General features: G+C 49.9%; 1 protein-coding gene across 2 annotated transcripts in view; it reads right to left on the minus strand.

Moving 5' to 3' along the window:
- The window catches only part of CCDC88A (coiled-coil and HOOK domain protein 88A), a 74,294-nt gene extending 48,583 nt beyond the window's left edge, over positions 1–25,711 (minus strand). For both annotated transcript variants that reach the window (XM_078610035.1, XM_078610034.1), the window contains exons 1-3: positions 25,141–25,711; positions 21,952–22,052; positions 2,271–2,379 (exon numbers count right to left, since the gene is read on the minus strand). In XM_078610035.1, the coding sequence (XP_078466161.1) occupies positions 2,271–2,379; positions 21,952–22,052; positions 25,141–25,203 (273 nt within the window). In that variant the 5' untranslated portion in view covers positions 25,204–25,711. The remainder of the gene's footprint in view (positions 1–2,270; positions 2,380–21,951; positions 22,053–25,140) is intronic.
- Positions 25,712–26,395: the final 684 nt, after the last annotated feature.

Consider the following 26,395-nt stretch of genomic DNA (forward strand, 5'->3'; position numbering starts at 1 on the left):
AAAATTCACCCACAACCAACGGCGTTTTTTTGGATCGAGTCTGAAAAACGGTTCCGCTGGCGATGCTGGCCGTTAGCTCCAGAGCGCGGCGAGGCTCGCTGTCAAGCGATGGCTTCCGCCCCGCCGCAAAACCCCCGTAGCAACCACCGCTCTCTGGGGGATTCTCCCTCTCTCCCCCATGGGGGGGACAAAGGCATTGGACAGTTGCTTCTCGTTAAAAAAAGGTGGCGGTGAAGTGTGCAGCCGTGAAATTTTATACCGCTCCACTGCGTGTGGGTGGAAGGGCTTCGAGTCAGGGGAGAGCTCTAGAGAGCCGCTCTAAAGAGCCACTCTAGAGGGTATTTGGTCTACTCTTCCATGCTGGCCAGGCGGTCTTGGAAGAGGTGGGTACGTACATTTTATCTCAATGCACGCGACCTGCTGATCGACTGGGGTGTATACATTTATACTGTCCGGGGGACAAATGCGGGGGGATTTTAGAACATTGACCACCGTTTCTCTGCACGCAACCTAACTTATGCACCCAAATTGGCCGCCGTTGTCGATTTACGTGCAGAGTTTTGATGACAACGTCGAGTCGATCCCTGCATCTGACGGAACACGCGTGGTTAATGACCCAGAGACACCTTGAATGACCTCCAGAGTTACGAGCCGATGTCTTCAAGTGCATCAAATGCTCCAACGATGAACAGAACGCGCTTCCAGTGAGCGTTAAAGCCATCGCCCATTCACGCCAGCTATTTCGGTTTGCTCAGCGTTTGTTATTTGTACTCCTTTGGTTCGCACTCTGCATTTCAATGGCCTGCCCCAGGAAACTGAGTAACAAATTAAACAGCGAGGCTCTTTTCGGCCAAGCCTGGCAATTGATTTAGACACTCCTTTCTTCTTATTTTCTCAAACGATGGAGTCACGAGAACTCGTCTTCCGCTAAGCCTTCAGATGCCGTCTCGAGTTTTGCTGTTTGGTGCGACGCGCGTGTGTGCGGCACGGTTAATCGGATTAATTGGATGCAGATTTCACTGCACAGAAATGTAAAGCTTGTAGTAAAACTCCTGTTAATGGGTCCAGGCCAAGGAAAGACACAGGGTCCAAAACGGTTACGGAATACCGCTCCCCAATAAACACTGCAGTAAAAACAACATTTACAGCTGATGCCAATGGGAATGGGTGAGCCATGATATTCTGTGATGTGGAAGATTATCTCTACATTGGCTCAAGGCCTTCACCAGGGTTGATACGTCACTGTAACGTACACGTAAGGACCTCTGTCAATCCACCGCTAGACAAGATCTAAATTTGACCACATTTAACCACCCGCTCGGCGTGGAGGTGGTGAAGGAAGGCGCATAGACGTTGGAGGACAGTACGATACAACAATGGATGTTTGCCGCACTGCTCTCTGCTGCAGCCTGCAACACCTTGCTTTTACGCACGATGGTTGCCCATGCAAGTGTAATGGGTTCCACTTAGTCGCCAAACGTAGACTTGGAGGCAACACATTTATTCAGTTCCAGAACACGGGGTAACTTCCCCTTAACAGATTAACAACCTAAGGTGGTGACCACCCGGCTAACGACACTAGTTACAACGTAACTGCGACTACGGACCGGGACCAATGACTTCGGCCCGGGTCCACGTGTTGGAGACTCGTTGAACGGAGAACGTTTCTTCCAGGATGAACAACAACCCTGGTCCCTCTCAGGACCCGACTTATATTCTCTGTGGCATGGCCGGCTCCGCCCTTGACCACGACCACCTTCCAGAATCCTCGGGAAGGATCTGGGTCGCAATCACGTGACACCCCTAGCTCCCTCTTGGGGCCCCTTTGTCAACTTAACAGGTCACGTGTCCTCCCGGGTCAACCAGAGTGCCATGGCCTCACACAACCTCATCCTTCGGTCGGCACCCACACACCCTGTCCTGTAGGGTCGGCACTGCACTTAAAGCGTGGTGCCATCTAGCGCTATTATTCAGCGCACACTGGGCCCCTCTAAGGCCGGTACTATACCGACACAATTGTGGTATCCGGCGATGTCGCTACACCGCACGCCGTGCCCCTCTAGGGCCGGTACTGAACCCACAGCCTGTTGACATCCAGCGATGTCACTCCACAAGCACCATCCCTACTCAACCCAGCTTTTAGCTTTTGACATCCGATGAGACCGGGGTACGTCCCGAGCAATTTGGTCGCGAAAGCTTCTAATCATCGCACGCCCTATTAAAATACAGTGTACGCTGTCGCCCGGCAATACTGGGGAAAGCTCCTTCACCTGGTAGTAGGCCTTGATGTGACGAACGAGGACACCGAGGTTCTCAATCCGAACGTTCACGTCGCCGTTCACGTTCGCGTTCACGCGGTGGTCGTCCGGCCTCGGGTCTCTGTCGCGAAAATGAGGGGGGATGGGGGGGCGGGGAAGTGACAACAGGACCGTCGCATTACAGCACTGGCGACACAATCATCCATCCACGCGTATGGCCAATTGTTGATCCACTGCTGGATGAGGGCCTCCCCACACGCTCCATACAAAGCACACAGAGGCACACGTGACATGTGCATATTACACACACGCACAGACGTTTATAAACAGCTGTGCAAATGCAGTTTAGAATTTAAGGGTAATTACGGTATGTGGGCTAGTGGAGGCAGGGAACATAGAAGCATACAAAGTGCTGTACAACAACGGAATTTCCTGCCCTACCACAATCCCCCCCCACCCCACAGCGACATATGGCAAGTTGGTGTGCGCTGCGGTCACCCATCCAAAGACTATCCAGGCTCAAGCCTGCTTAACTCAGCTTTCAAGAGCATGGGGGAGTGGGGTGGATGGGGGCGATTTGAAAATATTTGACCTACCGATAATTACTACTAAAATAAGCCAAGAATTTGTGTGTGTCCCGCGTGTGACGTCACTCCACGAGGCCCACCCCCCCCCCCTCATTAATATTCAAGAGTGGGTGGATTTTTACACGAACGTATCGGAAGGTCGAGCTGATTTAAATAATTTATTATGCAAAGTCGCTTCAAATATGACGTTTCTTTACAGAAAGTGACTGTAAAAAATAAATATACGCAGCACAGTGCTATATCCGTGAATGACGTCACTGCAAAAGAGCCCCCCCCCCCCCTTTTATTAATATTCATGCCCGCCTGGAAATTTACACTAACGCACAAGAAGGTCGCGCACTCCACGTACCGCACCTCTCCCCTCATTAATAATCATGAGCGGGTGACGTCACTCCACATGCCGCACCCCTCCACAATAACCATTAACGGGTGACGTCACTCCACATGGGGCAACCCCGCCCTCCCATTAATAATCACGAGCTGAACAATTTTTCTATTGAATATTTCCCATTTACTGCAATATTCACCCGTCCTTGGACGGGCACACAAGCTAGTAATAATAATATTCCATAACGCGCATAAAAACGTAACGCTTCTGCTATTGCGGTGAAATGCGTGGAGGCCACCGTCAATTTGGGGAACCGTGAACTCAGCACACAGCTGTGCCGGGCGGCCCCTCCTGACCCCACAAGCCATCCCTCTGGGGATGAGGCGTCTGCGGCAAATGTTTAAGTTTCCCGGCGTAGTGGCCGAGACGCTGAATCCCCCCGGGATGATTGCGCCGAGGGGTGCCTGCGTCTCGGTGAGATTTCCTGGCACCGCTATTTGCTGCCAGCACCGTCGCGCTCAGTAATAACCAACATCGCCATCATCATAATCGTAGTCGTCATCATCATCACAGCGATCGCTGCGATCGGCGGCGATGACGACGAGAATCAGAATTTTTATTTATACTGGAGAAATCCGATGAGCTATGAAGCTCTTTTCACAGATACCCAGTAGGGGCGGGTCAGAAAGTTACAACAACAATACAAAAACTGATATGGGTGCAAAATATGGGAAAGGTAAGCAAGTCACTAATAATAAATACATTTTTAAAACTTAATCGAGTATACAAGTAAAAATTTCAAAAGTTAATAAATTCTTGCCAATTTTTCTACAATAAAGGCAAAGTTGGGCAAGGCAGCAAAACAACAACAACAACAGTCCCAGACCACAGCAAGACAACACACGGTAGTCCCTCAATAAAACTGCACATTCAAAATTGTACTTATCGATACACGGCGAAGGATCAAGGTTACTTATCACATTTTGACGAGGCACGGGCCAGTCATGTGACGGATTTCTCTTCGTGCGTGGTATCATCTGCGCACGAGTCTAAACATTTTTTTTGATAATTTCCTGCTCGCGCCATTAACTGGAGGCCGGGGCCTCCGCGAGAGGGAGTTGGAGAGAGCCCCTCCACAGGGAATTTGGGCCGACTCCAAAAGACTGGCCACATATTTTGGAAAAGACATAAGAATTTACGGAAATCTGCAAATTAACCTAGAAAAGAGGTGGTAGTAGTCAAAAAAAACGCGTCTGTAAATTCCGATTCTGAAATGCGTGGCATGAGCGCGGACAGCGTATGTGAAATATTGATTCTTGAATCGTATCGCGACCCTATATCATGAAAATAATCAATTCTTACATGCACTATTCAACGCACGAATAGCAAGGGTTCATTTTATTATTATTGTGCTTGTTTACCCAGGAAAACCTGATGCCGAAGACTTTTCCAGCAGGAGCCTGCCAAATGTTTGCAGGAGGGGGCGATGCTGATGTGTGTGATCCCAATTTAGTAATTTGCAGGTAATGTTTCAGCATTGGGATGTTTGGCAAATGCTAGTTACATTGTATCTTTGGTTGTTTCTTTGGATATGGGAAAAGACCATGAGAACCCAGAGGAAACCCATGCAGAACAAGGGGAGAACATATACAGTGGTGCCCAAGTCAGGAATCAAACCCAGGATCTTATTACTGGGATGCACAATTGTTTCTCCTGCGCTGCCACCCCAATTTCAAAGCATGAATCGACGAGTCGTTACGCCCCTCGTGCCCGCATACTGGGCATCGTGACTGCGGGCCACCCAGGAAATAGAGGCACATGGAACTTAACGGCAGAATGGGGGAGGGAAGGAAGGCAGTGCGTGCTTGTGCCATCCCCGATTAGCCACCGCCAACTCCGCGTGCGCTCCCCGATACGCAATCTTGTACATCTACATTTTCCCTCGCCGCCGTCATCACCGCCACACCTCCACCCGGGCGGGAAGCCCTGCTCGTGGCGGGTGCCGGTGGCAGCGACTGGCTTGGTAATTGAGCCCAGGGTCTCCACAATCGCCGGGGGTAACACCCGCACAACATCGTGGCGGCCGTGGCAGTCGCCAACAATCGCAATAAAGTTAATAAAATTGGTAGGGGTGGATTGCAAGCGAGCGTTTAGAATTTCGCTCGCAAAGGTTTTGCTTAAAGAGGGAGCGATGTTAGCAACGGAAATTAATCTCAAATCGCAATCTCTTTTGCACGTACGTCGAGAGGCATACAGTGCGTGCACACTTTACGTGATAATCTAATGGGAGAGCATTTCTAGAATTAAGATGAATTAGCAACCACGAATGGCTGAGCCGGAGGATGCGGTCAATTGAAAAGGTCGATTAATATCAGTCTGGTCGAATGCGTGTAATCCTACACCCTTCCTCGCACAGAATGCGGCACAGTGCATGCAGTGGTGGAGAAGAGGAGGCGAAGGAGGCTCTACACTTTCTGCGGCACTCAAATTCTTCGTGAAAATTAACAATACATACGTAAACTACAAAACTATTTGAACTATTCACAATTTTTTCTATTTACCAGGTCAGGCCCACTGAGCTATACAACTCTTTTTCAGAAGCTACCTACCCACAAATGATAACTAAACTCAGTTGCTTATCATCACATGGAAATTTATGGCAGCCAAATACTCTAAAACCATTTTTCTAAATATGGAGGGAATAACCGGAAGGCCCGGAGAAAAATCCACGCAGCCAGGGGGAGAGAGAGACATGAAAATTCCAAATGTACAGCAGGCGTCAGGGTCGGGATCAAAACCTCGACTTCCTGTAAACCAGGCGAGGTAATTAACATCTCGCCACTGTGGCACCACATAACCAAGTGGAAAAAAAAGAAAGGTCAGCTGGGGCACACAGAGTTCGTATTTGTTCCACTCCGCTCCACACCAAGACTTCCCTCTGTGGGTGCCACTCAGCGTTTACTTTTCCACACCGGCCAGAAATAGAGGTAGGAAGTAAGACGTGCACCAACACTTTACCTCGCTGTCTGCAAGCAATCCAACAATCTAATGTAATATTAAATATTTATAGAGCGCCTTCACTCAAGGCGCTTGGCATAGTTTGAAAGACGGTGGCAGAAAAGAATAATTTAGATGGCAGAGGAGTGTGAGGATTGAGGAATGAGTGACAGCGATAGAGGGGTGCTTCTGGGGATCACGAAAGGGTAGGGGAGAGACGGGGAGGAGTGGAGGGGCGAGGGGAGGGAAGAAAACGGGCAATAGAGAAGATGTGAGGCTTTAAGAGAGGAATGGAAGGCGGTTAAGGAGGGAGACTGCTTTATGTATAGGTGACTTGCATGCAGTGGACTTGCAGCAGCATTCGTATTTTTTAAATCTCTGGATATACGTGTACGTAAAGTAGGGGGCGTGACGGTCTAACTCTGATCCCCCCCCCACCACCCCCAATCACGAAAAACTCTGATTAGTCAACCGTGGCGATCCGATTCCAGAATCTATTCTTTACTTAACACTGCAGTGGACGTGCGGTCGGCTCCATCGCGGCTTCGGGGGGTCACGTAAGCCCACTGTGTGCAACGTACGTCAACACGCATTGACTCTTTCACACACGATTCGATGCGTAAATAACGGGATGAAACAATTATATTCACCGACGAATGCATCGTCATCAGTGGAGTAGGGATGGTTGGTATGGACTCTGGTGCGGGGAATGATGACATGAGGCCTCTTGTCTCTTATCAACTACCGTGACAGGGAATTGAACACGGCTCCTCGGAAGCGCGGAGCTGCGTCAGCGTTAACTAGCAAACGCGGTGCCACTTAAACCTCGGCATTTGAGAGCAGCAACAGCACCACACTTTCTCTACGCTCAGGAGAGACTACAGCCCCATCCTTGCATCACGTGTCTACGGCAGTGCAGCAACCACAAGACAGGCGGCACTGTACGCACGCACTCCATTACACGCCCCAGCAGACATTCGTCCCTGCACAGAGCCAAGCCGGGATCTCCACAAAACAAACTGCACAAATTGGGCATGAGATGGCGGGGGGTGGCAGTGGCTGTGGTGCTGCCACCCCGTACAGATATCGCTCGAGTCGGGGCGCGGCACCTCCAACGTGCGACGCACTTGTAGCGAGCGAGATGCCTCTCCGATAATCCGACGTGACGCATCCTTCCTCCGAAGATCTCTCCCACACCTCGGGGGCACAACAGCGACCATCTATTTATAGCGGTGCCCCGAGTTACAGGAAATGTGATGGAGTAGTGCTGCTCGCGAGAGAAAATAGGTTTGAGCCGCAAGCGAGAAAAATCTGCACCACGCCGGGACAGACGAAGGAGGATGCACCGCGGGCTTCTTCGCTGGGACCAGACTTTGCAAACCTCTGCAGTTTTGCTGAAGGGGAGGGGGGTGGTGGGGAACGGGCAGCTAGTCTGCTGCTCTCCCCTCGCCCGCTCGCTCGCTCACTCACTCACTCGCTTGATTGCTGCTGCTCCTCCTCATTAGCGAATTGAGAGGAGCTTACCGGCTGCAGACGCCCGGAAATAAAATCGATGCGAAATATGATGTTGTTGTCTCGAAGCACAGCAGCATCCAGCGCAGCGGTCATTGTTTCCCGGCAACGACTTGGGGTGGAATGATTAGAAAACCGCCGCTGGCAGAGAACACCACGAACGTAATATTCGGCAATCGATGCCCAGACGACGCTTCAAATGCCAACGTCCTGACCGATTACAGATAAAACTGCAGTTGAGGGGGGGAGGAGGGAGGCAGGGTGACAGCAGGAGATGTGGGTATTCTGGGAGGCAGACAATCACAACTCTTTCAAGCCCCCCCCCCCATCTCAAAGGATAAGGCCCGTTTATAAAACCTTCCACCGCTGCTAAATCGGTTAAATTAATAACGCCATGCCTCGAATCCGGCGGTCGCGTCGGACAAGCCGCGGCTTTGTGGGGCCGGCCGTATTGTGTGTCACACCGCTTGCTCTGCCCCGGGGAGCCCCACGGAGATCATAGGCACGACTCCCACTGGCTCCAGTGCCGACCACAATAATGGAACTCTTTATTGGGTGCGCACAGGCACGCTTTGAAACACCAGGCCTGCACGGACGCCCCCTGCACCCCTCCCCGCCGCTGCCTCCCAAGCAGTGCTTCCGCACCTCTGAGCTGCGCTTGCAACCTCGGCGTGAATCACATCTCCGAGTGCTCGTTCAGCCGGAGTGCACCCGAATATCGCCGCCCGTGCTGTCAGGTCGATGAAATCGATAGGGTTTGTCGTAAGTCACCGCGCGGGAGGGGATTCGGGTGAAACGAGTGGCTCACAGGAGTCAAGCCTCTGACCAAATCACTCTAAATGCGCCCAATCTTGGAAGCTGAGCAGGGCTGAGCTGGATTAGTACTCGGATGGGTGACCACCAGGGATTGCCATATGTTGCGAGGTGGCCGGGAGATGGCAGCAATAGTTGTCGGCCCCGCATTGACGTGGTGAGGGTTTTTTTGTCCGGTTTCTTCGGTTTGCCTCTCACGTCCCAGACATTCACCGGTGGTACTGGCCACGCATTCCAATGCAGGAACTTCCTGAAAATGTATCTTGAGACCCAGTGAGGCTCTTCGATGTAAATAAATTGTATTAAAATCATCATAATCATTATCCATTGTTTTTGCAGTGCTGCTTTCGTGCCCCGATTCGCGTGTTGGTGAATGTCCATTTTCTTCCCAATTTTTGGATAAATTGCGCCGATGTCTCCATCACCAACGGCTGTGGTTATTCGCCAAGGTGACGATTTTCAGACGTTTTGTCCAACGTTGGAATCTGGCTCCAAGTTTCAGAACATGCTGCAACGCGAGTGACTGACAATAGCCCATTGACCAAAGCCAAAAATTAGTACCATCTTTAGTCGTACCGACGTTTTTATATGGCTAATATGAGTGAATTCCTTGACATCCCACTCGTATCAAATGGTTATCACGTGACCCACTGTTATTGGCCACAAATCAAATATCTGTTCTGGGCTCATGGTTTTACAACCTCCCCGCTTCTCCGGGCTGCAACCTCTAACCCGTGGCGGCCACGGCTAATTGGGGCCATCCGTCTGCAGCGCGGCGGGTCAGTTTTAATTAGGTCTAATGTGGAGCCTGTCCTGCGAGTGACCGTGGAAGTATGATATAATTAATGAAACCCCCGCAGCCAGCAGATGCGCAAACGTCGACATCGTGGGTCCATTCTCGATTAATTGGGTGAAGGAGCACAACAGCATTTTGAAACACCAGGCCTGCAGAGCCGCCCTGCGCACCCCCCCCTCCCCGCCGCCGCCTCTCAAGCGGCGCTACCACATCATCCCGAGCTACGCTTGCCACCTCGGCGTGAATCACAGCTCTGCGTCCATTAGAACGCATGACGAGGTTTGATTTTTTTTTCTATTGTGACGCTTCCGCATGTTTAAACATGAAAAGCCTCAAGAGACTTTTTTTGCAGGAGGGTCCTGCCAAGTATTCGCAGTTAGGAGGGCGATGGAGCTGTTGCGCTTTATCCTAATTTGGGTAAATTGCAGGTAGTGTTTCGGCGTTTGGGGATGCTTGGCCAATACCGGTTGCATTGCGTGCGTGTTTTTTTTTTCGTTAAGGACCGAGATGTTCACTGTGGTGAAAAAAATAATAAATGCTGCCGAGAACCAGAATAAGGCACTTAATGCTTCAATCTTTTTGCGTTAAATATTATTATCAGCATTCATCGTCATTACGAGCTGTGTGCTATTATTATAATCAGCACCAGCAGCAGCAGCATTTATCCTGACTACTGACTCACTAATGCATTCCTTATCGCCACTGGTCCCTGCGAAAATGAATACCGCAACCGATACTGCGATGACCGTGCCCTGCTGTGTCACGCAGCTCGGGCGTGTCTCTTACAGAGCCGGGATACAAAATCCTCGAAGGGACGTCACCTGGCCGTGAATAAAGGATGCGAGCGAACGATCGATTGGCGTAGCACACACGCACGCTCACGAGCCGGTGCGGTAGACTCGCCAACGAGCGTAAGGGAAGCGTGCCTCCGTTAAGACAAGGCGAAACCCCAAACAATAACGCGGCAAACGGCACGGTGGCATCGCTGCCAGGAGAGAGAGAGAGGGTCCCACGGTATAAAGTACGATCATCAACTGTAAAGTCAGGCAATCTCTCTGTCCCTTCTCTCCCTGCTCTCACAAAGGGCCATTATCCAAAACGTCGCCCGACTGTTGTTATTACTACGACACTCGTTTACCCGGGAATGCATCACTGGGTCTCAAGGCTCTCTGTCAGAAGGGTCCTACCAAGTTCTACCAGTTGCGGGCGAAGTAGCTGAGTGCAATCCCAATTAGGTTACCCTATTAGCGTAGGGATGTTTGACCAATACCAGTTACATTGCATGTGGGTTTAAACAATAAATTCTGTATCTTTCCGTTACAATAACTTACAGCCCCTCTGTCAAACTGCTGCTGGATTAAGGCTTTAGGGGGGGATTTGTTTGACCATACTTCCCCCACCCACCCCGCGTGAGTGGCGTTTTTTTATTCAATCAACACTTTTTCATACGACGCCACCGCAAATAACACCGACAGGGCACCCCTCAATGTGAGTGCCATGTTCGGTTTCTCATTAACGGGGGCTTCAAACTCGGCGTCTGACAAGACAGGCCCCGGGACACCGCCTGGTTGAGCGGTCGTTGTGTCACGCGTCGCCTTCTACAATCTAACGTCCTCTCTGGAGGACGGCACCTTCAGGAGGGCAACACCCGAACGAACTCGCGGCGCCGCCGCCCAACGTCGGCGCCAAACCTCCCAATCGTCGGCACGTCGACCTCGACCGTGCGCTTGCCGCTCTCATTTGCCACATCTCTCCTCCGCCACGCGTGGTCCCCGAACCGGGGGGCCGACAAGTGTCTCGTCTCCATCTCTTCCCATCCCTTATTTCCTGTAATGCGAGCGCGCACGGTGCGGCCTTGTGAACCGAACCGCTTCAAAACTTTATCTAGACGCTCCCTTCTTCCGTCTCCCTCTCCGCTGTTCTCTTGCCCTCAATCTCACTGGTGATGCCCTGCTTAGCCGAGCCCTCTCGTCTCATTACGGTGTCCCAAAAAGTGTTGTCATCTCCCTGCTCACCACCCCCATCCTTACCACCCCCCCTCCTCCACCTCTGTCCACCTAACAATATACACAAGGACACCACAGCAGTTATTCAGCGTGAAAGTGAGGGTCAAACTACCCTCTCGAGAGTGGCTCCAGATAGCTCCCTCTAGCGGAGACCCTTCCACCAGCAGTGGAGATAGCGAGCAATTACACAGAGTCCACATTTCTCCACCAGCCAGTTTTTGTTCCATTGCCACTTCACAAAGGTGTCCACCATGTCTCACGACAGCACAGCCGCGCGACAACGCTGCACGCAGAGCTGTCCCCAGGGTGCGGCGAATCGGGGTGACTTCCCCGGGCCCCGCGCTTTGGGGGGCCCCATGCTTTGATGTCACGGTGTCAGATGTAATACTTCCGGTTTATGTGGAAGGCGTCGGGGGACCCACACGGTGTGATTTGTTCCTGGCCCCGCACCCACCTATGGATGGCCCTGGCTGCACAGCAATGACAACATTGCTGCTGTCATTACCACCACCATTATTATTAATAATATTTACCTCACATGAATTGCGCTCCAGCGGTCTCAGAGCCCCGCACTTCTTTAATTAAAACACACTGCCCTGCTCCTTCGTTCCGCTCGGTGGGCGTACAAAACGCGGCTTGACAATGTGGCCCAGCTGCTCTCCAGTCATGTCGCCCACTGCAATTACGCCATCAGCCAACGCTTGAGAATGGCAATTTGCGCATGCCACGCCGTCGCCATGGCGAACAAAAGCTTCCGATCCCATCGGGTGCTGAAAATGAAACGCCAGCCATGATGTTGAGCTCAATTACCCATGGAGACCTTCATAACACAGTTCCCCGGCTGACAGGTAAATCATCGCATGCCACGGAATTTTGTTTTATTGTTGTTGGTATCATTATTGGGTCCCCCCAGATATTCAAAAGAGGATGGCCGGACCGTCTACGGATTTCGTTTCTCTCTATGGTTTTTGAAGTTCGCGGAGCCCCAGGCAAAGACTTGTTGTATGCATGTACGTTGAATTTCTTTCGCGCCATACGTAGCCAACCCTGCTAATCAGAGATGGGGGGCTGCGATTATCTTCCAGATCCGTGGCTGCCAGAGTGCAGCACGCTCCAGCGGTGCCGATTTGCAAGGGTGCATTTGCAAAAAGTGCCCGCTTTCTATTTTTAGGTTTCATATTCCACACACAAATAATAAAATAACTCTGCCAGAAAATGTGTGGGCAGGATTTTCTGCTGCAGTGCATGTTATAGAACAAAAACACAGGGAAATATCACACATCTATAGGGGTAACAAAGAGTAGTAAAGATTTTTTTCCTGAGGTCGCCCAGCTTTAACTCTGCTCTGTAGAAGGGCCATTACTACAAACATTAGCCCACTTCATAATTTCTGCTTGTGGCATATTTTTACGTGCTCTCTGCTCCAGCAGATGCCTTTGCTTAGTGGGAGGTCACTCCTTTTCCCCCGCGATTCACTCCCACGGACCCGTCCATGCCGTGGAATCCTTGTGACATCTGTGAAAAGGGGCTTCATAGCTCTTCGGATTCCTCCACTATAAAGAAATACTCCGATTCTAAAGTCAAGACACAACACTTTCCGATTAACCTCTGCCTATGACTGTCTCTCTATCAAATAAACATTCCTCCTTTCCCCACGACATGCATGCCCCCTTCAATTCTACACAACGCATTGAGATGTGTTTGCTTTTAGATGCGATGCCATATCAATCCAGATCGCACTGTATCACACTATACATGATTGAATCAGTAATCATAGTATAATGGTAGTTTTATCGCTGGCTGCCTACCAGATGACAACCATCCCCCTCTCCATTCAGATGGCTAGGACATGTGGTAATAAGAGGAAAGCCACATCGAATCAAGAAAGTTGATGAACATGGAAGTACATGAGTGGAGACCAAGAGGCAGGCCTAGACATACATGGATGGTTCCTTCCGGTGAGCCAGGATGTAGAGGACATGGAGATGATTCAAACCTCATTTCTAAAGAACTGCTTTTGGTGTTTAGTTTATTGTCCTTCCGCCGTACCTCCGATGAGCACGGTTGGCTATGTACAGTGCAAAAGAAGTTCAACATACATACATACATGATCGCCGTGTGCAGAACTGAGTGTAGACAGAGGACCAGGAAGTCAGACTCCACACGAGTGGGACAAATGCCATATTTGTGTCAATTACAGCTAAGCCTCACACTCGCAAAACGTTCGCAGCGTTGGTTTGCGGTGTCAAGAGCAAGCGCGGACATGTTGGCACGCACGCTTGGCCAAAGACAGCGAGAGCGCAGTTGCTTGCCATTCGGTCGTTCTCTCCGGCGGTCACGAGGCTGTTAAACTCATTATACTTCGCCACGCGCATCGCGTTCCCCCCCCCACCCCGTGACTACCTATGCACCACGCAGTGATGTCACTGCCCAAGCATGACGGGAGCCCTGCCGGGGTCGGGCCGGGAGCTGAGCGCCTGGACAAGAGAGAGGCTCACAGTGACGTTAAAAGCAACCGGACCTTCGCTGAACGGCGGGCACACGTAAAATCTATGGCTCTCGCTCTGTGAAAGCAGTCACCACCACCGTCACCACCACCGCGATTTGAAATGGCAGCATGCGGTAAATCAGTGCAAACAAACGCTCTTCTTCATCGCGTCGTTAACCGATTTACATTATTGCTGGTGACGCATCCGTAACAAAAGACGGGTGGCCATTAATAAACTTTAACCAACGTTTCCCGCTCTCTCTCTCGCAAAAGAAACAAAAAACGACTTGAACATGTTGGCAGAGGACCCCCCCCCCCAACGGCCGCGCGTTTGAAATTCCACATTTCCATGGATATAACGACCTCTCTCGGAGGACTTCTGCCAACAAGCAAAAAAAAATCAAGCAAGCCAGAGAAAAACCTTCTATCAAAATACCAAAGGCAAATCGCTCCAGGTTTGAGCCACGGGGTGTTTCGTGCCGATGTGATTTGCATTCCTAGCGCTCAGCGACGACGCGGCCAGAAAGGGGATGTGACCAAAGTTGAGAATTCATAAAACTTTAAAACGTGCCGCTCTTGACACCAAAGAATTTCGAGACAATGGGGCTCAGCCACACTGCAGTAAACACAGCGAACGCACAAACGATTATCCACACGTACAGGACATTGTGTAATCCCCGACTGAAAATGCACACCGTTGGTGTGTATGCCGTAAATCATGGTAAATCCACTTCTGGACGAAGGCCTCTCCGAAGCTGTTGCCATCTCTTGCAATCCTGAGATGTAGTAATAATAATAATATTATGGCAATGGTATGTATTTCCCAAGACAAGGCTCTCCGAGTCTCAAGGCGCCCTTTCAAGATGGTCCTGTATTTAAATATCTGGCCAATTCATTCCTTTGGGAGGAGCGGTTTCTGTTTTGTATGCGCAAGGAAACTGAAGAAACCCAAAAGAGATCCACACAAGTGAGGTGATGATACTCATGAGTCCACACAGATGGGTTTATAACAAAGCCACTTGCTGTACTGAAATCTCATAGCCACTAAGTCGATACACATACATATATATGCCATTTACTTGTGCTCAAAAACCTCGCCGAATTTCCAGACTTTTCCAGCAGGGTCCTGCATGGCCACGTGTTTGGGCTATTCCATTAATGAGTGTTTTGCACGTGTGTTGTATGTATGCAAGTATGTTGAACTTCTTTCGCACCGTACGTAGCCAACAATGCTAAATCGCAGCGTAAAAGTGAATCCTGGCAAAACCATTGTCCTGCCAGAATTTTTCCCGACACAGTAGCGACTCGTATGTTTATATTCTGCGTGTACACTAGGGGCTCTACCGTACACCATCATCATAAAACGAGAATAGATTTAGAAAAATTTGATCGTGACCCCGAATCGCGACGGGGCGAATCGTTGCACCCCTAGTAACATTGTACAATGAATAACATGTGACGTGTACGTATATACGTTGCATTTCTTTCGCACCATACGTAACCAACCGTGCTAATCGGAGGTGCTAATCGGAGGTGCGGGGGGGGGAAGGACAACAAACGAAACACAAAATGCAGTTCCAAAGAAATGAGTTTTCAATATAGATTTAAAAGTGCATAGGTCCAGTGACTTTCTAATATCGAAAGGAGAACCTGGAGAAAAGTCCGACAAGAAGGGGCGATAAAAATGCATTCACTGGCAGTTGCGCACACACTTTGGAACGTTACGACATCCAAATTCTCGGCAGCCGCCACGGCTGTAATTTATCATTTTCACCAAAAAAATTCCAGTGGGCCAACGACCGTTCTTCGTTTTCAAACTCTCTCTAATGTGCAACAGAAGTAGATGGGGACGTCCGCCAGTAACAACCGAGTCACTGGAGGAAACTGGCCTGTTAATGGATAAGTCATCATCATCGCAATCCATGGGCAGATAGCCCGTAGGTGTACGCTGCACATTTTCTTATATGTTTCCACTCCCTTGTGCCAATATGATTAAGTAATGGCTAAGTGGCATGTCTATTCCAGTGGCCTAGGGGCAGGCTTGCACAGCAATGGAATGCCCGTTGGAGAAAGTATAGCAAGTAGGTTTAAGCTGCTGCACAACTCTCCGATGTGTATTTGGGCTGTGCCGCACGTTGTTTGGCAACAGTGTCCCGCGGTTTCGCTCCACACATTTCAGTTACCGAAGGAGTTCTCAGGACGCGGAGCGAAACGTGTCGTTCCAAACAACACGCGGTGAGAGAGCCAGAGCGCACAACGGCAGAAACCTACGTGGTAAATGTATGCCTTCTTCGTGCAGAGTTAGCATTTTCTCCTTTCGTATAATAAAAAATACTCTAATTGCAATCGGCCACGCATCCCAAAAGCGGGACCCTCCTGAGTAAGTATCTTGAGGCTCAGTGAGGCCTTCCTGGTTAAACAGAGGCAGTATTATAATTGTTGTGACAAAGTCACCAACATGCATTGATCTAAGTGCTATCCAGTTAAAAAAGCATACAACAGTGCCACTACTGAAATTGTAGACGCCTCCAGAACCTCGGTCCCGTAGAGTGTAAGGCGATGACTTCACATCCGTGAATAATTTAATTAACGCCCGTTTTGCCTTTCACGCCGTTTTCAATGCAGATTGCTACAGTGGGTCTGATCGTCTTACAACCGAAGGAATTGTTAAACATTACGGACATTTTATGAAGGTGTACACAGGGCACTTTTACTCCAAGCCCACCCACCCCCCAAACCTCTCCTAAGCAAGAGCAGATTAAAATGTTGATCCCCAGATAATGAGCTTCATCAACTTTTCGTGATTTTAGAAGAGGGCACATTAGGCTTCACCTTCTTTCTCCTCCGGTACAACATCTAATGTTTGTTATGTAACGCATTCTCAAAGGTGAACCGGGCAAGCGGTGATGCAGTCGTGAGCGAGCTCGCGTTCGGAACATGACGACCTGAGCTTGATTCCCGGCCACAGCTATAGAATGTCAGTGGTGAGTGATATCCGAACCGGTCCATGGTGCTAAATTTTTCACCGGCTCGTTCTGACCGGTGCAGTGAAATATGGGTAAACAGTGTTGAAACAACCCTCGCGACCAACACAGCATGGGGATGGCTTCATCCGGTGGCTGTAAATTAATTTCCATTGTTATTATTATAGTTGTTGTTATGATGGACCACACGATCGATGTTAAACTCATCAGTAATGACCCTCCGAGACTAACGACACGGCATCGTCGTGCGGCGGGTCACGGGTAAAACGGGCGATCGTGCGGGCGAGAGTGCACGAGGCCGCGAGCATTGTGATATCTCCGGCCCTGCCGTGGCCCAAAAACACAAGACAAAGGGCACCACCAGGCCCACTGAGCCCAGCTCCCCGAGCCATCTGCTGATCGCGTATGGCCCGAGGATTGGCTTACATCCCGGGCGCTCGCCAAATGAAAACAAACCGACGGCACCGACTCCGCGCTTTTGCAGACGGCGGCGGAAAATATTATAAGGGGGGCGGCGGAAACGATTTATACAAGACCCCCACCGCCCCCGCCCCTTGCCGGCATGCACGTAAAGCTGCAGAAGATTACATCCCGATTTTTCTCTGATAATTATTTTTGCAGAACCTCTCCACCACCTCTTCCCCCCGCCACCTGCCCGCCCGCCGAACTCGGCATGCTTTACGGCGTGCGCCACGGCGACAACCCAATGGTTGTTACACGGGGGGGGGGAGGGCGTTTTTCCTGGTACCTGCTACGTACCGTACATGACAGAAGACAAGATAGGAGAGCGTGGCGGGCTGTCAAAACCCACCCCAAGCGGTACCGACAGGAGTGAAATACTGCATCTGCTCGGGCCCGTGGACCACCAGCAGGGGAATGACTAAACAGCTGTATCTACACACACACATTTATAAATTACTTACCCACCGCTCTATACCACGGCTGTGGCTAGCATGAGTCACCACCATTGCGCTATTAGCTGCCATACACCTGCGACCCCGTTTGTGGATGTGCGCACTGCACAAGCCGGATGATGTCACAGCCAGCGCTTGCTGCCACAAAAACGGCTCTCGCCCCACCTCCGCCACTGCGGACCGGCCTCGGCCGCGTGCCAAGTGCGTTCACCTGGCAGGCCGCCCCCTCCCTGCCCCCACCTCACTCCCATTATCATTCGTCAGCTTTTCCTGTGCTGCCTGTCAGCTGATAAAAAAACCCCCACCACCACCACCCCGCGGGTTTGCAAACGGTACCCCGGCAGAGTTATCGAGCCTTTCTAATGCATCACGTCTTGATACGACGTTCAAAACGTGTACGGACGGCCATGCATCACTCTTCACACAAACGCTGTGCCTATAAAACACAAAGCGGTGCACGTTTACGGCTTACGATAAGTAACACGGCTTGCGGCTTCCAGGATGGGATGTGAAAATAAAGGCAATTTTGCTCAGTTTTTTGGTCGGCCAGCATTCGCGGGGATAATGCTGACTCGCATACCCGGTTATGTGCAGTACTTATGGATGTAACTACCCCACGATTTAGCCGTAACATTTTATCCTCACTATTTACGACACGTGCAATGAATCACCGCATGTATAAATAACAATTATATACCCGTACTGTGTCTTCACAGTTTTTATACCTCAATACGTTCTGAATATTTATATCAGTAATAGTGGACGGAGGTGATGCAGTGGTGAGCGCTCTGAGCACACGGCAACTTGAGTTCGATTCCCAGCCACAACTCACCACGTCGGTTAGGAGCGATATCTGAACCGTACCGGCACTAACCCACACCGATCGGTGCAGTGAAATATGGTCACACAACTCCCATAGTCAAACACAACATGGGGAGGCTTTCGTCTAAGCATTTGAATGACAAAAGGTTTTAAGTCATCGTTATTATATATTTAGAACACAGATTCAATCGACGCATAACACTGGAGACACATGACTAGAGATTGTATATAGTCATAACACTACATTTGATAAGATGCATTTTTTGACTCGCACCACTTGTAAATCCTGGACGTTCGTATCACGGTAAATTCTGTAGGCTCCATACCACAGTAGATTATACATGCAACTACAAGGGCAAAAAAAATCTATTTGCAAATCTAATCACGACCCCCCCACCACCCACAATTTGTGACAATTCAGAGCATCACAGCAAACACCTATCTGTACTGTACGTGGCAGTCCGTCCATATTCTGCACAAACACAATTAGTTCACCTGATTAAAACCAGGTGAGAGCCCCCTACAAAAGTGAAAAGGTATAAAACACGAGGTACGTATGTTGAACTTAATTCCTGCCGTACGTAGCTAACCTTGCTAATCGGAGGGTGCAGGGGAACGACAACAAACTAAACACACAAAAAAACAGGAATGAGGTGCAACAATGCACGAGGCGTTACACACAGTAAATTCTTATTCTAAGCCAAAACGTGTCATTATTGCCTGGGGTCGGCTGCTCACATGTTCTCTCTCCACGTACAGTATTCACATTGGGTGCCTCTACTCTGGTCGGCATCCACTGATCCTGACATCTCTTTCCACCGCATCCTCCCTTCTTTCCACCTCTCCCCCTCACTCTCTCCCTCCTCCTTCTGTCCCTGTAAACCGGTGACATCTCTCAAGAAAGGAAGGCCGTGAAAATAGCTGAAAACCGAGGGCAAAACGGGCGTTTACTCTTCTCTTCACGTGCTACCTTGCCTGTAAAAGCGGCATCACCGCCAGGTGTCGGCGGCAGCAGCCGCACCTTTTCGGTGGCTGTGGGCAGAGCAACTCACTGCTGCCACTTCCTCCACCGGCCAGGAGTCAGTGGTGAGGAGCGAAGCAGCTCAATAAATGTTTTGTTACGGCAGGGCATTGTGTATCTAACTGTAACGACACCGCCTTCATTTACGTTTGATGGTTGACCCGTGTTTTACCCACTGCCGGATAAATCCCTCCATCACGTCGTGAATATAGTTGAAACCGAGGGCAAAACGGGCATATACACTTGTCTCTTTATGTGCTCGCTTGGCTGTAAAAGCGGCATCACCGCGAGCTGTCGGCGGCAGCAGCCGCACCTTTTCGGCGGCTGTAGCCACAGCCACTCACTGCTGTTACGACAGGGCATTGTGTATCTCACTGCAACAACAACACTGCCTTCATTTACGTAACATGGTAAACCCGTGTTTTGCAAATGCAAGGTATTTCTTTAAAGGAAACAATAATTCACGATCGCCGTCAAATCGTGGTCTACCCACTGATGGATGAATGCCTCCCCCCAACGCCGTCACGATCGATTTCTCTCCTCCTGCACCTCATATGATCCCTGTCGATCCATTTCCACGGTGACCATCTTCTCAGGTGTGTTCCTTCTTTCACCGGTCTCATCCATCAGCCATCATCCCCCCCCCCCTTGTTGCGATGTGTTCCATGCGAGCCAATTTTCCAAAAGAGTCATCACAATGAGTTGTCTAGTCTGCTGATCCATGAGTTCCTCTTTCTGCTTCTAAATATAATTCCAATCGTGCGTTTCTCCATGCTGTTTTGAACAACTTTCAGTTGTTCCATTTTTTTTTGCCAGTGGGTTAATCAGTATAATGACAGACACCCATGAAGTTGACACTTGCCAACCAACTCAATGGGCGTTTTTTGTTGTTGCTAACTTTACACGTGTGCACTTCTAAATTGTGACAGGGCGTGGGGTGCAGAGCGTCTTCTGTTGGTTACATTCTAGGCACGCATCGATTAGTTGATTCATCACTTAGAATCGATCCTCTACACTCGCGACACTTGCATCCAATCACGCTCCTGACGAACAATCGTTTGCAATTCGTACGCATTGTAGGTCAATGGGGTCGCGTGACCCCTGCGGCCACGAGAGATTCTACATGCACGGCAATAGCAGCAACGGCGGCCACAACAACGTAAAATAATCACAATTGATCTCTGGATTGAATCGTCAACCTGAATTGTGATAATCACTATCATCAAATCGTGATGGGAGCAAACAATTACACAACTATTACATACGCAGGGATTCATGGCCGGCATGCGCTGGACGGATCACATGAGACTGCCCGAGGGACGGTCAACAGCCAAAATGAGCTTTGCATAAACTACTGAGCACAGCGCCACGTCAAACCGTACAGCGCAATTGACTCAGCGACTTCCAGCCTGTTCCTCAATCATGTGTCTTTGAATGAGACGATGACTACGATTTAACCAAACAGAAACCCATAAAGATACACATTTATTTTGTGACTGCACTGTACGTGTTTGCATGAGTGATTATAAACTCATAACACAACACTGAAAGCGGTTTAGGGCATCGTCTGTGCTCCCCGCCTTCAACAACCCTGCGCTGATTAGCGTGGTGGAATATGCTCAAATAACTCCTGTGAACCGCACGGCATGGGAAGGCTCCAATCCAATGTTGTTCTTCATTTCATCTCGAGGGGAATAAACCATCAAGCAAACTCCGGTCATCCTCAGTGGCTTTTGGCTAACCATTGCACGCTTTCAGATGCGCTTCTGCGGCCGTCTGGAATGCTCTTCCTTCCGATATTAGGAAGCCATTGGAGCTATGCACTTTTAAATCTAGTTTGAAAACTCATTTCTTGAGAACTACTTTTTGTGTTTAGTTTGTTGTCCTTCCTCCCACACCTCGGATTAGCATGGTTGGTTACGTAGGATGCGAAAGAAATTCAACATATATATGTATACGTAACATGCTATTCATTGTGCAATGTTACGAGGGGTGCAACGATTCTCTCCGTCGTGATTCAGGGTCACGATTCAATTGAAAAAAATCTATTCTCGTTTTACGATGATGGTGTACGGTAGTGTACACGAAGACCTACTGTGTCGGGAAACATTCTGGCTGGACAATGATTTTGCCAGGATTCACTTTTACGCTGCGGCTCCATCCCTCCTGGCCGAACGGGGTCTGGAGACGACTAATAAAACGAGTTGCCCTGGTGCGGCCATTAAGAGCTGTTAAGTACATCTTTACGGCCAGCGGGGCCATCTCGCCAACCACCCCCACCCCTCCGCCCTCCCGCCAGCACAGGGGTCCATGCAGTGCCCCCTTGGTGGTGATCTCTGACCCCGGCAACGGCCGTTGCCAACACAATTGGCTGCCCGCCGCCTCTCTCGCCTCCAGCACGGTGGGGGGGGGGGATGAGACTCACATTTGCTGCATGATGTCGTTGAGGAACACGCCATCCACCAGCTTGGTGTACTCCGTCAACGTGTCCTCCTCCTCCTCGTTTTTTGGGGAGAACGTCCTGACCTGGTTCCCATTAAAAACAGTGGTGGCGAAAGGGACAGAACAAAAAAGGATCCGTTAGGAGGCGTAGTGCCGCACCGCGGCTGCTGTTGCCGGCGTGTAGGGTTTTACGAATAGGGGCAGGGTTATCCATTGTATCTGTACACCGCACCAGTGTCTATGCAAGCCTCGATTGAATACCATGAAAGCGATGAGCTCCCTGTCTGTCTTGCAGAGGAGAGCGGAGCTAGGAGATTTAATAAGTGCATTGGTGGACAGACGTGTTAGACCCTTGGAAATATAATGTTTTTCGCTGTCATTTTTGCACGTGTTATTTGAGTGGTGTATCTGTAAATGGATCGCTCCGTGCATTGCCAAGCCCACTTCCGTGTAATATAACAGGGCTCTAAAAATGCGTTTACCTGCATTTTACGAGACGCAACGTGTGCGTCCGTAGCGACTGATATGATATACGGCTGTGTGATATAGCAACTAATGCGTGACATTACGTACCAAGTATATTAAGAGATGTATATTCAAGTACATTTCCACACGCAACATTTGTATGGAATAAATAGGCAGGGGTGGGGGAGGCACAGTGGTCAACACACTCCACCGCCCCGCACGCGGTCATCTCGGTTTGATTCTCGGCGACGGTCAACATCAGTGGCGAGTGATTTCTGAACTGGTCAAACATCAACGACCCATACAGTGGGATGGAGGGCTTCAATCCAATCGTGAATTGACAAAGGGATCTGTACCTTCAATTTTATTTCCACACACATACATCGATTATGAAAACAAACGTGTGTGCAGTGTAAGGCATTCAATTAAAAGATATACACTATATACGATTATCACGGTTGGCTACGTACGGTGCGAAAGAAGTGCAACATGCATATGCACAATGCATCACATTCGTGCTCTGAACCAAGCCAACCCCTGTTCGAGTCCTGGCTACGGCTAACACCAGTGGCGAGAAGTAATATCTGATCTGGTCTTCTTGGTTCTTTCGGTAAAGTCACGTAGAAGGGAAATAATAAAAGAAAAAAAATGAAACATTAAATATTTATATTTATTTTTGAGATTTTTTATTTTTTATTTTATGTTTCATTTTTCTTATTTTCTTATTTCCCTTCTACGTGACTTTACCGAAAGAACCAAGAAGATGAATCCCTGCAGTCACGAAAGTTTTAAATCGAAATCTCATCTGATCTTTGCCCCCAAACCTCCCGTGCCACTATCAATAAACAGCACTGGCCAAGCGTGGGGAAGTATGGTCATGTAACCCCCTCCCCCCCATGGACTGCCACAGTGTGAAGATGCCTTCGACCAGCAGTAGATTGTCTTGAACGTGAATGTTATTCCACGCTTTATGTATACGTTAGGGGCGCTGTGTATACGGCAGAGGGTGTGTCAAGGTGTGTGTACAGCTGAGTGTGCACGCAAGGTTTGTGTCCATAGCAACGTGATCCAAGCACAGAGCTCCTGTACATCATCCAGAAACAGTGTGTATCACAGTACGACAGATTTATGACATACATATATTTTTTTTTATATTATTCGAATTACAATATATTGTACCGAATAATTGTTGTTTCCGTGCTTAAATGTGAATTCAACTGTATATTTCGTGATAGTGTATACGGGCAAGCCATTTGTGCAAATATTGGGTTCATACACAGATTATAAAATGCAGTACTTATGCATACTGTGTGTATGTAAAAGCGTATAGGGGAAATGTATATTGCAGAGTACTGTACACGTTGAATGTAATTACAAATAAACAGCGTCTTGTTGTATTGTGCATTATACACTTTACTTTGCGGATTTCTCTTCCGTTCCGGTTTTATTTGTGAAGGGCCACGTGTCTGAGACCCGTGTCATCGTCACACGCTGTTGACACTAAAGACTCGAAAAACTAAACCACGACCCACCACCACCACCACACGTTCGTCAACACCACCACGATGTGGTCGCACGCGATCGCTCGTCTTCATAGAACACACGAAGAGCGGGAGGGTGTGGGGGCATTGCCTGAAACGTCGGCTATTGTTATTGCATGGCAGCTGCAACACGTTTGACACGTGCGCACCGTACTGTACAAGCCAATCCACTGCTGGATGATCGCCACTCTTGAGTCTGTACATACTGGGTACAGTATTCGGTTTTGGGTGACAGTTGTATAAATGATGACACGTTTACAAATGATCATTGCGTTTAGTGCACTGCGGTCAAATCATCTAAAGTGCGATCATTTACTTTAAATCGCGATATAGAATCGTCACGATGGTCATGAAAAGATGTGTGAGTTCATCTTCTTGGTTCTTTCGGTAAAATCACGTAGAAGGGAAATAATAAAATAATAAAAATAAAACAATAAAATTCTCACGACGTTTCGTTGTACACGTGCTATGTACTGTACCGTGTACTGTATGTGTACTGTACAGTTGACGTAGTCATAGCAACGGCTCGTACACAACACCACGACATCGCACGATGTTGTGCATTACATTGGTGCATACACGATGATGATTATTATTACCACCACGCGTGATTATTATTAATTGATTACGACTACGACTGTGTCGATGCGGTGTACGGCGTATCCATGGCAACTGATGCACGGCACATCACTCTACGTAGCCTGACGGCTGCCACCTTGTCAAACATCACTACACAACCATGAGTACATACACGGTGGTTATAACCCATGGTTTGTTCGCAATATATTGTTTATAATGCGCGGTGCAACGCGTCCCTGGCAACTGATGCACGACAGCGCAGCGCTCCGTACGAATCGTCACTCTACGATGCATTTTTCGCACATTATAAAACATTACAATAGAAAGAATATATATGTACACACGACTGTTAAAACTTCGATTGTTAACACGACTGTAGAGAGAGCAGGACACGCGTCCATGGCAAGTCTATGCCCGGCACAGTCCTCTACTCCACACGCGCACTACAATAGCATTGACGATTGTATCGTGAAAACATCACCGCGTTAAACCCACGTGCTCCACGTCTTAACCATACATGGGGTACAATTATAAACGTGTGATGGTGAAGTTAAATGCTGCCACGAACCACCACCACTACTACTCACCCATGTGGCAAGCGGCGTGCCCATGAATTCCTCCATTGCAGAGATTCCACCCTCGGCCTGCATCGCTCCCTCTCTCTCTTCCTCTTCTCTTCCAACAACAAACTACCAAATATCACTCATCACCACCAACGTCATCTTCACCAGCACATCTTAAACCACCGTCCGACCGAGGCTCTTGACACCGCGGCCGTTAACGAGCCGAGCGCGGAGGGCACCGTTAGGTGCACAATGGGGGGCGGAGAGGGCCCAGGGCGAGCGGTTCGCTATTCAAATTCACATTTGAATCACTCGTCTCGCTCTCGCTAACATCGAATCGAATGAGAAAACGCGCGGATCACCACCCACCAACCCACCGGCGCGACTACCCAGCCTGCCCGCCTTCGTGGGCGAGGTCGTCACCGCCACCGCCGAATGCGGGAGAACGAGCGATTTATTTAGGTTAAGTTATCGACGAGACTTAGGTGGGAGGAAGGGGGTGAGAGGCGACAAGAAGAAGAACAAAACCAAACCACACCAGCAGCCCGCGGGCGAGTTGCTTAGGCGCGGAGGCACCGCTGGTGTGGGAGAGGGCGGAGCGGGGACCCCGTGGGTGGGAAGCTCCCGGGGGCGTGACGCCGGAGATGATTGACGTGGCCCGTTGGTATAAGACCCGCCCACCACCATCCCCCCCCCCCACCACCATCCCCCCCCATCACCATCCCCCCCCCCCCATCACCACCCCCCCCCATCACCCCCCCCCCCATCACCATCCCCCCCACCACCATCCCCCCCCGCGCCCCCCACCACCACCCCCCACCTACCACCACCCCCTACCCACCACCACCACCCCCCACCACCATCCCCCCCCTGCCCCCCCACCTCCCACCCCCCACCCACCACCCACCCACCACCACCATCCCCCCCACCACCATCCCCCCCCCGCCCCCCCACCTCCCACCCACCACCCACCCATCCACCCATCCACCCATCCACCACCCCCCCCCATCTCCCACCCACCACCCACCACTACCCCCACCCACCACCACCCCCACCCACCACTATAGGATTCTCGCTGATGGTAATATGAATACTATATGGGCCATATAAGTGTGTTTAAATATACGGTATCGTAGACTTGCCGGTGACTGGTAACCCATAAACCTGTCAACCCACACGGTTTTTAACCCGTATTCTTGTGCAGTGAGCGGCTTCCGAGACACGTCGTGTAGAAGGCTTCTTATACTGGTAGGAACCTCCTGGTTACACCAGCCCACAG

Source organism: Lampetra planeri, chromosome 33 (genome assembly GCF_965212315.1).
Source record: "Lampetra planeri chromosome 33, kcLamPlan1.2.h2, whole genome shotgun sequence".
Classification (NCBI taxonomy): Eukaryota; Metazoa; Chordata; class Hyperoartia; order Petromyzontiformes; family Petromyzontidae; genus Lampetra; species Lampetra planeri.